The following is a 14054-nucleotide window of genomic DNA, read 5'->3' on the forward strand; positions in this document are numbered from 1 at the left end:
TGCACCTTCCACCCAAATACTAGACAAGACATAACATTGGGTAAAACACAACTCACCTTTATTGAAAACAGCACATCTATAACCCCAAAAGCCCCATTTACATACAATAGGGTTACAGTGGAACACAAAGTTCCCCTTCAGGTCCTCCACCATAACCCCTCCCAAACAGCACAGTGAACCCAAGTCAACAAATAGCAGTATGGACTTTGGATAACAATCAATTACACTACAAAGCTTAATTACATTACAACTACTGAGAATGGAGCCCCAGCATCAGGAAAAAGGGGATGCTCAGACATCTTTCAATACATGGGGCTTCCCTTTTTCGGTTGGGGCTAGGCTTACAGGATAGCCATGAGCAGAGCTCAAAGTGAGCGCTGCTCATAGCCCCTAAAATTAATTTAAATGCTGTGTCAGCGCAATTGCTCTCCTGTGGTAAATTTAAAAATTATTTTGCCCACCCCCTCATTCTCTCTCTCTGAAAAGATCCTGGTGAGTTTCCCCTGCAGCAGGATCGCTGCCAGACTCTGCTAACAGCCCAGCCCCTTTCTCTGTGTTTGCTGCAAGTGAGCTCTCCCTCTCATGCTGCAATCACACTGTACACTGTGTGAGTTAGGAAATCCCTCTGTTGGTGTCAGTATTGACATCAGCAGATGGAATGCCTTGAAAGGTGGGATTAAGGGGTGAAATTGGAGGATGTGGTTAGGGCTGGGAATACGAGTAGGATTATGGGTTGGAAAATGGGTTAACTTATGGGTTGGATTAGGGACAACCCACCTATTTTAAAAATATTTTATTCCTATGTAATATTGCATTATTCATACATATAGGACACCAAAAGAAAACACCATTTCTCCTTCAAAAATTATATATAATATACATGGGTGCACTTAAACAGAAAGGGGGAAATTGTGGTAGAAAGAACTCATTGCAAAAAAAAGGCCATGTTCACAAACGCTTTGGACCTTAAGAGGTTAACATGCTCTCCAAACTTCATTCTAAAGTGTACATAAAGCAAATAAACATGAATGTGAGCAGAACAACTCATACTTCTAGAGGCCATATAAACTATTACAGGGGGGATAAATCTGATTTATTAAATTTGGGTAGCTAGAGTGCTAATTTCCTCATAGTTGGATCACATATATATTTACCTCTACTTACAAAAGAATATTGAAAAAAATGAACAAAATACACATGAAATGAACATGTATTAAAATAGCTACATTTGTTATTGGATGATAAGAGACTGGAACAGGAATCATAGTACTGTTTTTATCTAAACTTACTTTTATGTACTCCCCCCAGTGCTGCAGCAATATTAACTGACCACCTTTTACCCTGCTGAAGAGTTGATACATAAGGGTAAGATCTGGGACTCTGTTTTCATCCAGCATGTTTTTCAGACCTGTTTACAAAAATCAGATTCATGTTTGAATCATGTTATAAGATTATAAGAACAAGGAAACCAATAATGGTGAGATGTCATTAACAGTTTATTAAACAGCAAGTATGGTGGTGGCTGGGAATATTAATACGGATGTTAGTTGATATGTTTCTTAAAGGTGTCTAAATGGTGAACCATGATAAAACAATCTTTTACAGTTTACCTTTTTGAAGTATGGCAGCCAAGTGCTCACCCAGTAGTTGTTTCTCCACACAAGCTATAAGTGGTTTACTGTAGGATAAAATAAAGTATATCAGTTTTATATTGAACACTTAAACATATACAAGAAAACTGAACAAATATTCACTATGTACGCGAGAGTCAAATGCAATGACCTTTGTTCTGCTCCCCATTTCTGCTGGCACCAAAACAACTTTAGCTTAACTATTATTATTTACCGGTATATGGAATAAAGCAGTTTTGATGTATAGATCATGCCTTGTTTCAGTTTATGCAGTTCTAGACACACCAGCCCTGGTTGTGATTCACACAGCCTTTAGACGTTATTTTTCAGGTGTAAATCACATTCAGGGGAGGTGTGGCTACAGCGGGGTTATAAACAAAGGGATTTAACTCCTAAAGTGAAATGCGCAGGTTGAGCACTGGCTCAAAGGCAAGTGAATTCAGTAGACTGTTACATCACATGTGCGCAACTGTTCCCCACTTTGACCAAGAATAACTTTTTAGAAAAAAAAAAAAACACAACTTAAGATATTACATGTACTTACTGAGTCCCATGATCCAAATAAGTGATAACTCTGTCCACTTCTTCTTCCAATCTCCTGTTTACATGATGAAGGTATTCTGGGATCTGAATAATTGGATTATGCAGTTAAAACAGATGCTACTATCCAAACATGTTTCAGAAGTAAATAAGGACTTTAAAAGGGTTACTCCAACCCTGACACTTTACGTTTTGGGGCTTAGAATGTCTTATTGGGCATTGCTAACAGGTCCCTGTTCTTAAAACAGAAAGAAAGTTTAAATCATAAACTGCACATCCAAACTCCTACCACCATGACAATCACTGAAGTAGTCATGGTGGTTGAAGTAACCCTTTAAAATTATTCAGAATTTGTCTATGGCTCTCATTATGATATACCTACACTTCAAGATAAAAAAAAGAAAAAGTATTAAAAAAAAAATAATAAAAAAAAAAATATATATATATATATATATATATATATATATATATATATATATATATATATATATATATATATATATAGCTGTAAAGAACTACCATAAGGAATAAATAATAATGATTTTTGAACATACACGGTACAACAGACTTAAAAGGACACTATAGTCACCAGAACAACTACAGCTTATTGCATTTGTTCTGGTGAGTAGAATCATTCCCTTCAGGCTTTTTGCTGTAAACACTGTCTTTTCAGAGAAACTGCAGTGTTTACATTACAGCCTAGTGATAACTTCACTGGCCACTCCTTAGATGGCTGTTAGAGATCCTTCCTGGGTCATGGCTGCCTAAAATGCATCCAAACATTCAGAGTCTCCACCCTCTGTATGCAGACATTGAACTTTCCTCATAGAGATTCATTGATTCACTTCATCTCTATGAGGAGATGCTGATTGGCCAGGGCTGTGTTTGAATTGGGCTGGCCCTGCCCCTGATCTGCCTCTTTGTCAGTCTCAGCCAATCCTATGGGGAAGCATTGTGATTGGATCAGGCAACCACTTCTGCTGATGTCAGCAGGCAGGTCTAAAGGAAACAGGGACAAAGCAGGCAGTTCTAAAGGAAACAGGGACAAAGCAGGCAGCTCTAGACTTGAATACATGTAAGATTTTACAATATTTTGGGAGGCAAGATGGTGGTTTTAACCCTATCGGGTCAGGAATACATGTTTGTGTTCCTGACCCTATAGTGCTCCTTTAATTCTTATAACACGTTTTTAATGCCAGAAAAGTGACAGGCTTTTGCCCACTATTGTACATTTGGCAGTTTTCTGAAATGGAAAGTTCTGAGAAAATTGGCACAATTAAAAAAAAAAAAACAACAACAAACAAACAAAAAACAACAACTCCTTTTTAACCCCTTAAGGACAGAGCTTCAGAAGCTTGTCTTTCACTTAATGACAACGGCATTTTTTGCATTTTTTGCTATTTGCGTTCAACTGCAATTTGCATTTTACTAATTTATTGCACCGACACATATTATATACCATTTTTTAAAGGACAGAAAGGGCTTTAATTTGATGTAACACATATATATATAAATGCTTATTTATTATAAAAAAAAATACAGAAATATGCAAAAAAATGAATTTTTGTGTGTTTTTTTTACAGTTTTTGCAATAATAATGTGTACATAATTAGTGCAGGTTAATGAAAGTAATTTAAAATAAATTCATTTAGTTGTTCTGAATTACAGAATATATAATGTGTCTGGGATTTTAAGTTTTTTTTGGTAGTTACAGGTCACAAAGCACAAGGAGTAAAATAAACTTTTTATGTGGAGCGATTTTAGAATTTGGTATGTTTGTCTTGTAAGCCTAATAGCCATAAAAGAAAACAAAACTGCCACACAAAAGTATATATTTATATAAAGTAGACACCACAGGCTATTTACCTAAGGTTGTTTTGACACTTTCTACGTAGCCATTTTACCGCCAACCTCTGCTAAATATTGGAGTAAAATTGTGTTTTTTGGGGGTTTTCGCACACAAACTTATAACAAAGAACTTCTCATGTGTATTTTGTAAAGTTGGTGTGTGCTATTCCTGTACAAAGTTTTATTATGTGTTCAGTTACTTCTGCTGAGTACAACGGTACCCCCATTGTATGTCTTTGGCACTATTTCGTGAAGCTACAGTGCCATATAGGAGACCTGTCCTTTTCAGTATTCACAGTAGAATTTTGAGAGACGGATTTAATGAGCCTATGCTTCCATTTGGGGTATTATAGTAGTTTGACTGTTCAAAAAAACCCCACAAAGGCCTACCATTTGTAAAAGTAGACACTCCAGGGTATCTCATAAGGTGCATATTGTGCCTTAACATGCCCCCATTTTTTTACCATTACATGCCAAAGTATGTGGTAAAAAATAATTTTGTGCATTTTTTACATACGGATTGCATTTTTGCTGGGCATTTTGTATATTTCATGTGTGCCACTAAGTTCAAAACCCCCAAATTATGCTCAGCTAAGTCTTCTGAGTAAAAGGACACCCCCATTGTATGTCTATGGCACTATTTCGTGAAGATACAGTGCCATACAGGAGACCTGTCCTTTTCAGTATTCACAGTAGAATTTTGAGAGACGGATTTAATGAGCCTATGCTTCCATTTGGGGTATTATAACAGTTTGACTGTTCAAAAACACCCCACAAAGGCCTACCATTTGTAAAAGAAGACACTCCAGGGTATCTCATAAGGTGCATATTGTGCCTTAACATGCCCCCATTTTTTTACCATTACATGCCAAAGTATGTGGTAAAAAATAATTTTGTGCATTTTTTACATACGGATTGCATTTTTGCTGGGCATTTTGTATATTTCATGTGTGCCACTAAGTTCAAACCCCCCAAATTATGCTCAGCTAAGTCTTCTGAGTAAAAGGACACCCCCATTGTATGTCTATGGCACTATTTTGTGAAGCTACAGTGCCATATAGGAGACCAAGCCATATCAGTTTTGACCGAACTTTGAATTTTGACGCCGGGCCTATGTGCAATTTCCAAGCATCTTTGCAGGTTTTAAATTCAAACTACCCCACAAAGGCCTACCATTTATTAAAGTAGACACCCCAGGGTATTTCAAAAGGCATATTTTGAACCTTAGCGTGGGATCATTTTTCCGCTAGCGTGTACCAGGTGTAGTGGTTATAAGCGTTTTTTTTCTGCCTTTTTGACACACAAAGTGAGTTTGCACAGTATATTTTGCAAACCATATGTGTACTACCACTGTATAATACTTCATATTTTGCTCAGCTATGTCTGCTGAGTACAAAAATACCCCCGTATGTACCTTTGCCAGGTATATGTGGACATCGGAGGGGCACATTTGGGACACAGCCATTCCATTTTTTTTCAAATTTTGAATTTTTACGCTGTGCCCATGTCCCATTTTAGAGTATTTTACCAGGCTATATAATCCAAATACCCCATAAAGCCATACCATTTCTTAAAGAAGACATCCCAGGGTATTTCAAAAGGCATATTTTGAACCTTAGCGTGGGATCATTTTTCCGCTAGCTTGTACCAGGTGTAGTGGTAATGAGCGTTATTAAATGTATTTTTTTACTTTTTAAAACTATTTTTTAAACTTTTGTTTTGATTATTCATTTTTTTAAAGTTTCCTAAACTTTCGTAAAACTTTTTTTTACAGATTTAACATTTTTCTAAGCTTTTTTTTTTACGTTAACCCCTAACTAGCAGTAAGCAGCACAAACAGTAAATTCCCCATTTTCCCATAACTCCCACCCACCCCAGCTAGCAAAATATTTAATTATACAATATTTAAATTTGTTAATTAAATAAATTTAACCCCTGAGGGTTAAAAAATAAATAAAAGTTAATCGTCAGGGGTTAAAAAAAAAAAATTAGAACAGTATAATACTGTGATCTGTATTTTGATCACTGTAGGCAGTGATCGGTTGGCAGGGAAGGGGTTAATTTTTATTTGGACTGGGTAAAGGGTTTATTTTTTTAATTTTTTACTTAAATGTTATTAAAACTTTTTTTTTAACTTAATTTTTTAACTTTTTAAACTTTTTTTAACGTTAACCCCTAGTTAGCGTAATACTAAATCCCCCAATTCCCCACTAACTTCCACCCTCCCCAGCTAGCTAAATTTATAATTTTAAAATATTTAAATTAATTAATAAAATAAATGGAACCCCTGAGGGTTAAAAAAAAAAAAAAGAATTAACCCTCAGGGGTTAAAAAAAAAATCAGATCTTAGTAAAATGTAATCCCTGCCAATTGATCACTGTAGTCAGTGATCAATTGGCAGGGAAGGGGTTAATTTTTTATTAAAATGGGTAAAGGGGGGTTAAAGGGGGGTGGGATTTTAATTTTACAATTTTTTTTTTCCACCAGGGGGCAGGATCACTGAAGATCCGTCTCCCTGCACTTCACACAGAACCAGGAAGTGCAGGGAGGCGGAGGTGAGTATAGAGAGCACATGTGCCCGCTCAGACATGCTGTCAGAGCGGGCACATGTACTCTGACAGCCCGATCCGGTGCTCCTGGTCTGCCTCTAATGCAGAGGCAGACCGGAGCACCATTAACCCCACGATCGCGGCGATCTGGGGTTAATTTTAACGGGTGACGGACGAGGTCCGTCACTCGTCATTAACGCATTCCCCTGAGTGACGGACCTCGTCCGTCACTCGTCGTTAAGGGGTTAAATCACTTAGAAATGCAATAAAAAAAAATAACGACAGATTTTAAGTCACTTGAGAACACTTTGAAAAATATACCCTTTTGTTTAATTGAGAATTTCTTATTGTCTGCTATGTAAACATCTCTTTTCATAATTTCACATAGTAAAGTAGAAATATTTACAGACATGTGAATAGGTGCATTGGTACCATTTAGCATAAAATATTTCACTAAACAGTAAGGTGTGGCAAAATAAAAATGTGCAACTTTTTGTCTGCAAAAGCCAAGTGGTAAACAGAGCTTAACTTTCAATTTACCACATTTCAGTTTAACAAAGAAACTCCTCTTAAAAAACTGATTGCCCCAGAGTTAATCTTTCATCCACAAAATAGGTTGGCATACATTTAAAGGGACACTATAGTCACCAGTGCAACTACATGTATTCCTGACCCTATAGTGTTAACACGACCATCTAGCCCCCCTGGGCCCCTCATGCCTCCATAAATATAGTAAAAATCTTACTGTATTCAAGCCAGAAGCTGTAAATCTGCATGCTGTTAGACTCAGGAAAAACAAGCAGTCTGCTGACATGTGATAGCCTGATCCAATAACAGTGCGTCCCCATAGGATTAGCTGAGACTGACAAGGAGGCAGATCAGGGGCAGAGCCAGCATGATTCAAACACAGCCGTGGCCAATCAGCATCTCCTCATAGAGATGAATTGAATCAATGAATCTCTATGAGGAAATTTCAGTGTCTGCATGCAGTGGGAGGAGATACTGAATCACAGGATGCTCGTGCACAGCAGATCGGAGTGGATGGAGGCATATTATGCCTTTATCAACTCATAAGTCCCTCTGGTTCACTCTGAGGGACTGCAACTGGAGGTGTTCCTAGATTTCAATGTAAACACTGTATTTTCTCAAAATACAGTGTTTACATGAGAAAGGCTGCAGGGAGCTATAGTTCTCACCTGAACAACCTCATTAAGCTGAAGTTTTTCAGGTGACTATAGTGTCCCTTTAAGGAATACATTAAGCTAACAAGGTAGATGTGTGGGAGAATTAGCCCATTGCAACAGCCCAAGGGAGGAGGTGATTGCAATAGGATTTGAGGCTACTGAGGACAACGGTGGGGTTAATGGGAATGTTAAAATCCCCTAGAATTAGGGATGGGATATTGCTTGAGATGTAGTAAGGAAGCCAGGCAACAAAAGGAAGAGATGAGGAAAACCTGGGGGCCGATAAATAACTTTGATGTTTACAGATATGGGTTTGAATAAGCAAATTCAGTGAATTTTAAAGGAGGAGAAAGAGAGGAGGGGTTTGAAGGAGCAGTGGGGAGAAAGGAGAAACTCTACACCGCCACCTTTACGGTCAGACTTTCTTGGGTTGTGTGTAAACTGTAGACCACCATAGAATAATGAGGCAGGGGTAGCTGTGTCAGAAGGAGAGAGCCAAGTTTCAGTTAAAAGCAAGTAAGTTTAGGGAGCGTGAGATGAATAAGTCATGGATAAAAGTAGATTTAGTTATGTTGCAGACACAGAGCATGCATTCCAGAGGGTAGAATGGAAGGAGGATTTAAAGGGAGAGTTACATGGGATGGATATAAGATTGGAGAGGTTTCTGGGTGCTTGGCCAGTCCATCAGCAAGGTAGTGGTCGTCTTGGAGGCGTGTTTGGGGTCATTATGTTGGAATACTGCCCTGCGGCCTAGGCTCCGAAGAATTATGCTCTGCTTCAGTATGTCACAGAACATGTTGGCATTCATGGTTCCCTCAATGAACTGTAGCTCCCCAGTGTGGGCAGCACTCATGCAGGCCCAGACCATGACACTCCTACCACCATGCTTGACTGTAGGCAAATATGTCTCAGTCAAATATGTATTAAAGACACAAGTATCTCCTGTCCTGTTGCTCATCTCAGAGTTGAGTCCAGTAAATAGGATTGCAAGGCTGTACTTGTCTTTGTACTCCTCACCTGGTTGCCGCCACACACGCTTGACACCATCTGAACCAAATAAGTTTATCTTGTTCTCATCGGACCACAGGACCTGGTTCCAGTAATCCATGTTCCTGGTCTGCTTGTCTTCAGCAAACGGTTTGCGGACTTTCATGTGCATCATCTTTAGAAGAGGCTTCCTTCTGTGAAAACAGCCACGCAGAAGTGCAGTGTGCGGCGTGTGGTCTGAGCACTGACAGGCTGATCCCCCCACCCCTTTAACCTCTGCAGCAATGCTGGAAGCACTCATATTTCTATTTCCCAAAGACAACCTCTGGATATTACGCTGAGCATGTGCACTCAACTTCTTTGTTCGACAATGGCGAGGCATGTTGAGTGGAACTTGTCCGGTGAAACCACTATATGGTCTTGCCCACTGTGAAGCAGCTCAGTTTCAGGGTCTTGGCAATCTTCTTATAACCTAGCCCATCTTTATGCAGAGCAACAATTCTTTTTTTCAGATCCTCAGAGAGTACTTTGCCATGAGGTGCCATGCTGAACTTCCAGTAGCCAGTAAGAGAGTGTGAGAGCGATAAAACCAAATTTAACACAGATGCTCCCCATTCACACCTGAGACCTTGTAACACTAACGAGACACCAGGGAGGAAAAATGGCTAATTGGGCCCAATTTGGATTTCCACTTAGGGGTGTACTCACTTTTGTTGCCAACGGTTTAGACATTAATGGCTGTGTGTTGCGTTATTTTGAGGGGACAACAAATTTACACTGTTTACAGGCTGTACACTTACTACTTTACATTGTAGCAGAGTGTCATTTCTTCAGTGTTGTCACATGTAAAGATATAATGAAATATTTACAAAAATGTGAGGGGTGTACTCACTTTTGTAAGATACAGTGTCTTCGGGTGAAGCATGGCCCGTTCTGCCCAGGATGTAGCCATAGCTCTTGTAGAATGTTCTTTAACGGATATTGAACTTATAAGATAATTTAACTGTTTTCGTAAGCAATCTGGCTACAGTATGTTTAGAGATCATATTTCCTTGAGCTTTTCTCTGGAAACGAACGGATGGTCTGACCTCGTGAAGGCAGCCATCTGCCCAGGTATATCTAAGGCTCTGCGGATGTCCAGAGTATGCCACTTTTGTTCCTGAGGACAGGAAGAAGAATTGCAGAAAGATGGTAGAACAATAGGCTGGTTGATTATTCTTTTAGATATCACCTAATGGCTTAAAATGTAAAACGACTTTATCTGCATGTCAAATGGAAAATTCCTCTGATGAAGAAAGGGCTTGGAGTTCGTTAACCCCTTTAGCAGATGTAATTGCCACTTACATCAGAAAATTTAACTGGGATGTCTTCCATTGGCTCAAATGGTGATTCACAGGTCCCACGAAGGAACAAAAGATTTCCGATGAGGCCAGAAAATTAAAATGGCTCTGAAAAATCTTCTACTTAATAAATCATAACTTAAATCATGGATGAGAAAATGGCTTAATGCTGACAGTTGCCCTTTTAAAGTGGAAACACGGAGATCAGATGAAAAACTGTCTGACAAGAAATGCAGAATAGTATTTGTGGATGGTGACATATGAAGGCAGTTATGCTCATTACACCAGTGAAGAAAACATTTCCATAATCCTAAAGTATATTTTAGATGTTAATTCTCTGGTGAAGCCTAGGAGTAGATCAAATCTGTTTTCCTGAATGCCATGATGTTTAACCCCTTAAAGACACATGACATGTGTGACATGTCATGATTCCCTTTTATTCCAGAAGTTTGGTCCTTAAGGGGTTAAGGATCAACCTTACAGTAGCCATGCCATCAATCTGAACATTTGAATTGCTTCTAGAGGAAGGGGTTAGTTTTCCAGAAGTGGAAGAGATGTTGGAAGTTCCCAATATTTGATTGCTATCGTCTTCAATTCCGAGAACCAACTTCTGTTGGGCCAATATGGAATTGTTGCAAGCACTAGAGCTCTGCCTGTCCTGATTTTCTGTATGACTGTGGGCATCAGAGCTACTGGAGGGAAAACGTATGCCAACGTGGGACCAAACTTGATGGACATTCCATCTGTAAAGGAATGCGAACTTTGAGACTTTCCGATTTCCTCTTCTAGTCATCAGCTTTAAAAAGGCTTCATATACTTGGATTTAGCGCGTGTCAAAGTTTCAATCTGTATTGCAATAGGAACTTCGGTGCAATGCAAGGCCTCCCAGCACAGGCGTGTGGTCAGTAAAGTCATAGACATGACACACTGAAGTGCCATTACAGATTGCAGGGAACATCATCAGCATAAAGGTCCACTTACCCAAGCTCTCCGTAACTTCAGGCATGCCGGAGTTTGGCCTATTAGCTCACCACCCAGTGAGCTATCCAGTCCCCCTGGCTACAACCACTGTGCCTCACCACGGATGATCACTTGTCTGTGCCAGGCTGGGACACGGAAGAACTGACATGCTGGGCATAAGAGGTCTTTTATACAGTAAGTAGGAGAGGCATTTTAAAATACTTTTACCGTATATACTCGAGTATAAGCCGAGTTTTTCAGCACATTTTTTGTGCTGAAAAACCCCAACTCGGCTTATACTCGAGTCAATTGTCTGTATTATGGCAATTTGCATTGCCATAATACAGACAGGGGGCTGTGGGGGCTGCAGAGAGATGTTACTTACCTTTCCTGCAGCTCCTGTCAGCTCTCTCCTCCTCTGCCGGTCCGTTCAGCTCTTCTGTCAGCTCACAGTGTAAATCTCGCGAGAGATTTACACTGGGAGCTGACCGAGGTGCTGAACGGACCGGCAGAGGAGGAGAGAGCTGACAGGAGCTGCAGGAAAGGTAAGTAACATCTCTCTGCAGCCCCCACAGCCCCCTCCTACACAGTGCCCATCCACTGGACCACCAGGGAAGGAGAGCCCCCCTCCCTGGCCAGCTAGCAAGCAGGGAGGGGGGCCGAAAAAATGTGTATATATATATTAATAATAATAAAAAAATAAAAATAATAAAATAAAAATAATAATAAAATAAAAAATAATAATAAAATACAAAAATAATAATAATAAAAAAATGTAATGAAACAAAAAAAATATTAAAATAATAATTAAAAAATAAAAATGCCCACCCCCCACCAAGGCTCTGCATCACACTCTGCATTACACACACACATACACACACTGCATTCATACACACATACTGCATTCATACACACACACTGCACTCATGCACACACACACTGCATTCATGCACACACACACACTGCATTCATGCACACACACACACTGCATTCATGCACACACACACTGCATTCATGCACACACACACTGCATTCATGCACACACACACTGCATTCATGCACACACACACTGCATTCATGCACACACACACTGCATTCATGCACACACACACACTGCATTCATACACACACGCACTGCACTCATACACACACACTGCACTCATACACACACTGCACTCATACACACACACTGCACTCATACACAGCATTTTCATACACACACACGGCATTCATATACACACACTGCATTCATACACACACTGCATTCTCACACACACTGCATTCTCATACACACACACTGCATTCTCATACACACACACTGCATTCTCATACACACACACTGCATTCTCATACACACACACACACTGCATTCTCATACACACACACACACTGCATTCTCATACACACACACACACTGCATTCTCATACACACACTGTATTCTCATACACACACTGCATTCATTATATACACACACTGTAAATAAATATTCAATTAATATAATTTTTTAAGGATCTAATTTTATTTAGAAATTTACCAGCAGCTGCTGCATTTCCCACCCTAGTCTTATACTCGAGTCAATAAGTTTTCCCAGTTTTTTGGGGTAAAATTAGGGGCCTCGGCTTATATTCGGGTCGGCTTATACTCGAGTATATACGGTAGATTGCTTGTCCCAACCAGTCCTATGTTGGGACTTGTTGTACGGCCACCATATGTTAGGAAAATGTAGCTGTCACAATGTAAATAAGATTTTACTTCATATCTATAAAGGAAGGTACACTTTAAATTGTTTAATTACCTCTCTCTCTTGCATTAATCTTTGCCCTTCAGCAGCATACAAGCAATTTGTTTCCTCCAAAAATCTCACTTCAAAGGACTCTCTGTATACCTGTGTAGGGAAAATGTCAAACATGGTAAATTTAAATGTACTGATGCCAAGAAGCACATTAGCCATTTTGAATGGAGACAAGGGAATAAAAGGTATTGTAAACTTTATTAAAATATTCAATTTTCTTAAAATTACATTTGACAGTGCATGGAAATAAGAAAACACTTGCATTTGACCTACAATTAAGCAACTTACTTGTAAGTCGGACAGCATGCTCAGTAAACTTCGTAGCAAGCTACGGTCGACAGCCTCTCCAGAGCGCTCTTTATCAATAAGCTGCAAGATACCGTCAATAGTCTTACTCTGAACCAGTCTGTCACTTATGACATGGCTGCGGAACAGATCCAATCCCATATCCCTGTACAAGTAATAGAGACAAGATGTTAACTATCATTTCATAAACACATTTCAAAGACCTCCAGCAATCAAATGTTTGGAAAAGTTCAACTGGATGAACACAGCAAACATTCATTCCTAATTTTTCTACAGAAAACTAAATTCCCAGAAACATTTTATTACTTGTGTACTAGGGCAGAATTTTCAGGAAAAGGCAACAGGCTGTTGGAAGGTAGATCACTTAGCTGCCATGATCTTCCTTGTTTCCATGCACAGAAGCAGTAAAGAACACGGTGAAAAATACTAAGTTTTGGCTGAACAAGTATTAATCATGCATACACACACAAAATAAAATCCATTAACTTACAGTTTTCAAACACACTCTGACCCAAGGTGCATGCATATGGCTGAAGGATCCTGTCATATACTAAAGGAAGAGATGTGTTTTTCTCATTTACATATACTGCCTTTAAAAAAAAAATTATTTATTTTTTAAAAACTTGATGAAAGGAATACTATATTAAAAATAGTTTTGAGATGACAATGGTCCTTTAAACAATTTACTATTAACTACGTCTCTACCCTTCTTGGGAAGGAAGAAAAAAAAGTTCCTAAGATTGAAATGTGTCTAAAAATGATGTAAAAAATGAAAATAGGGTATCAGGAACTTACCATATTGACAGAAGCATTGAGTTCTGAAGGACATACGTCCGATCCAAGAATAGGAAAATACTTCTGATCATAATCTAAATAAAATAAAATAATCAAATGATTATTTGTAATGATGAAAGAG

The 14054-nt window shown here is 39.0% G+C and overlaps 1 protein-coding gene across 1 annotated transcript in view; it reads right to left on the reverse strand.

The window, feature by feature from the left end:
• The window catches only part of CUL4A (cullin 4A), a 70035-nt gene that overhangs the window by 40210 nt on the left and 15771 nt on the right, over nt 1–14054 (reverse strand). Inside the window, exons 6-11 of the mRNA XM_063459685.1 lie at nt 13934–14007; nt 13121–13283; nt 12836–12925; nt 2176–2258; nt 1611–1678; nt 1290–1408 (exon numbers count right to left, since the gene is read on the reverse strand). Coding sequence (XP_063315755.1) covers nt 1290–1408; nt 1611–1678; nt 2176–2258; nt 12836–12925; nt 13121–13283; nt 13934–14007 — 597 coding nt within the window. The remainder of the gene's footprint in view (nt 1–1289; nt 1409–1610; nt 1679–2175; nt 2259–12835; nt 12926–13120; nt 13284–13933; nt 14008–14054) is intronic.

This window comes from Pelobates fuscus, chromosome 1 (genome assembly GCF_036172605.1).
Source record: "Pelobates fuscus isolate aPelFus1 chromosome 1, aPelFus1.pri, whole genome shotgun sequence".
Classification (NCBI taxonomy): Eukaryota; Metazoa; Chordata; class Amphibia; order Anura; family Pelobatidae; genus Pelobates; species Pelobates fuscus.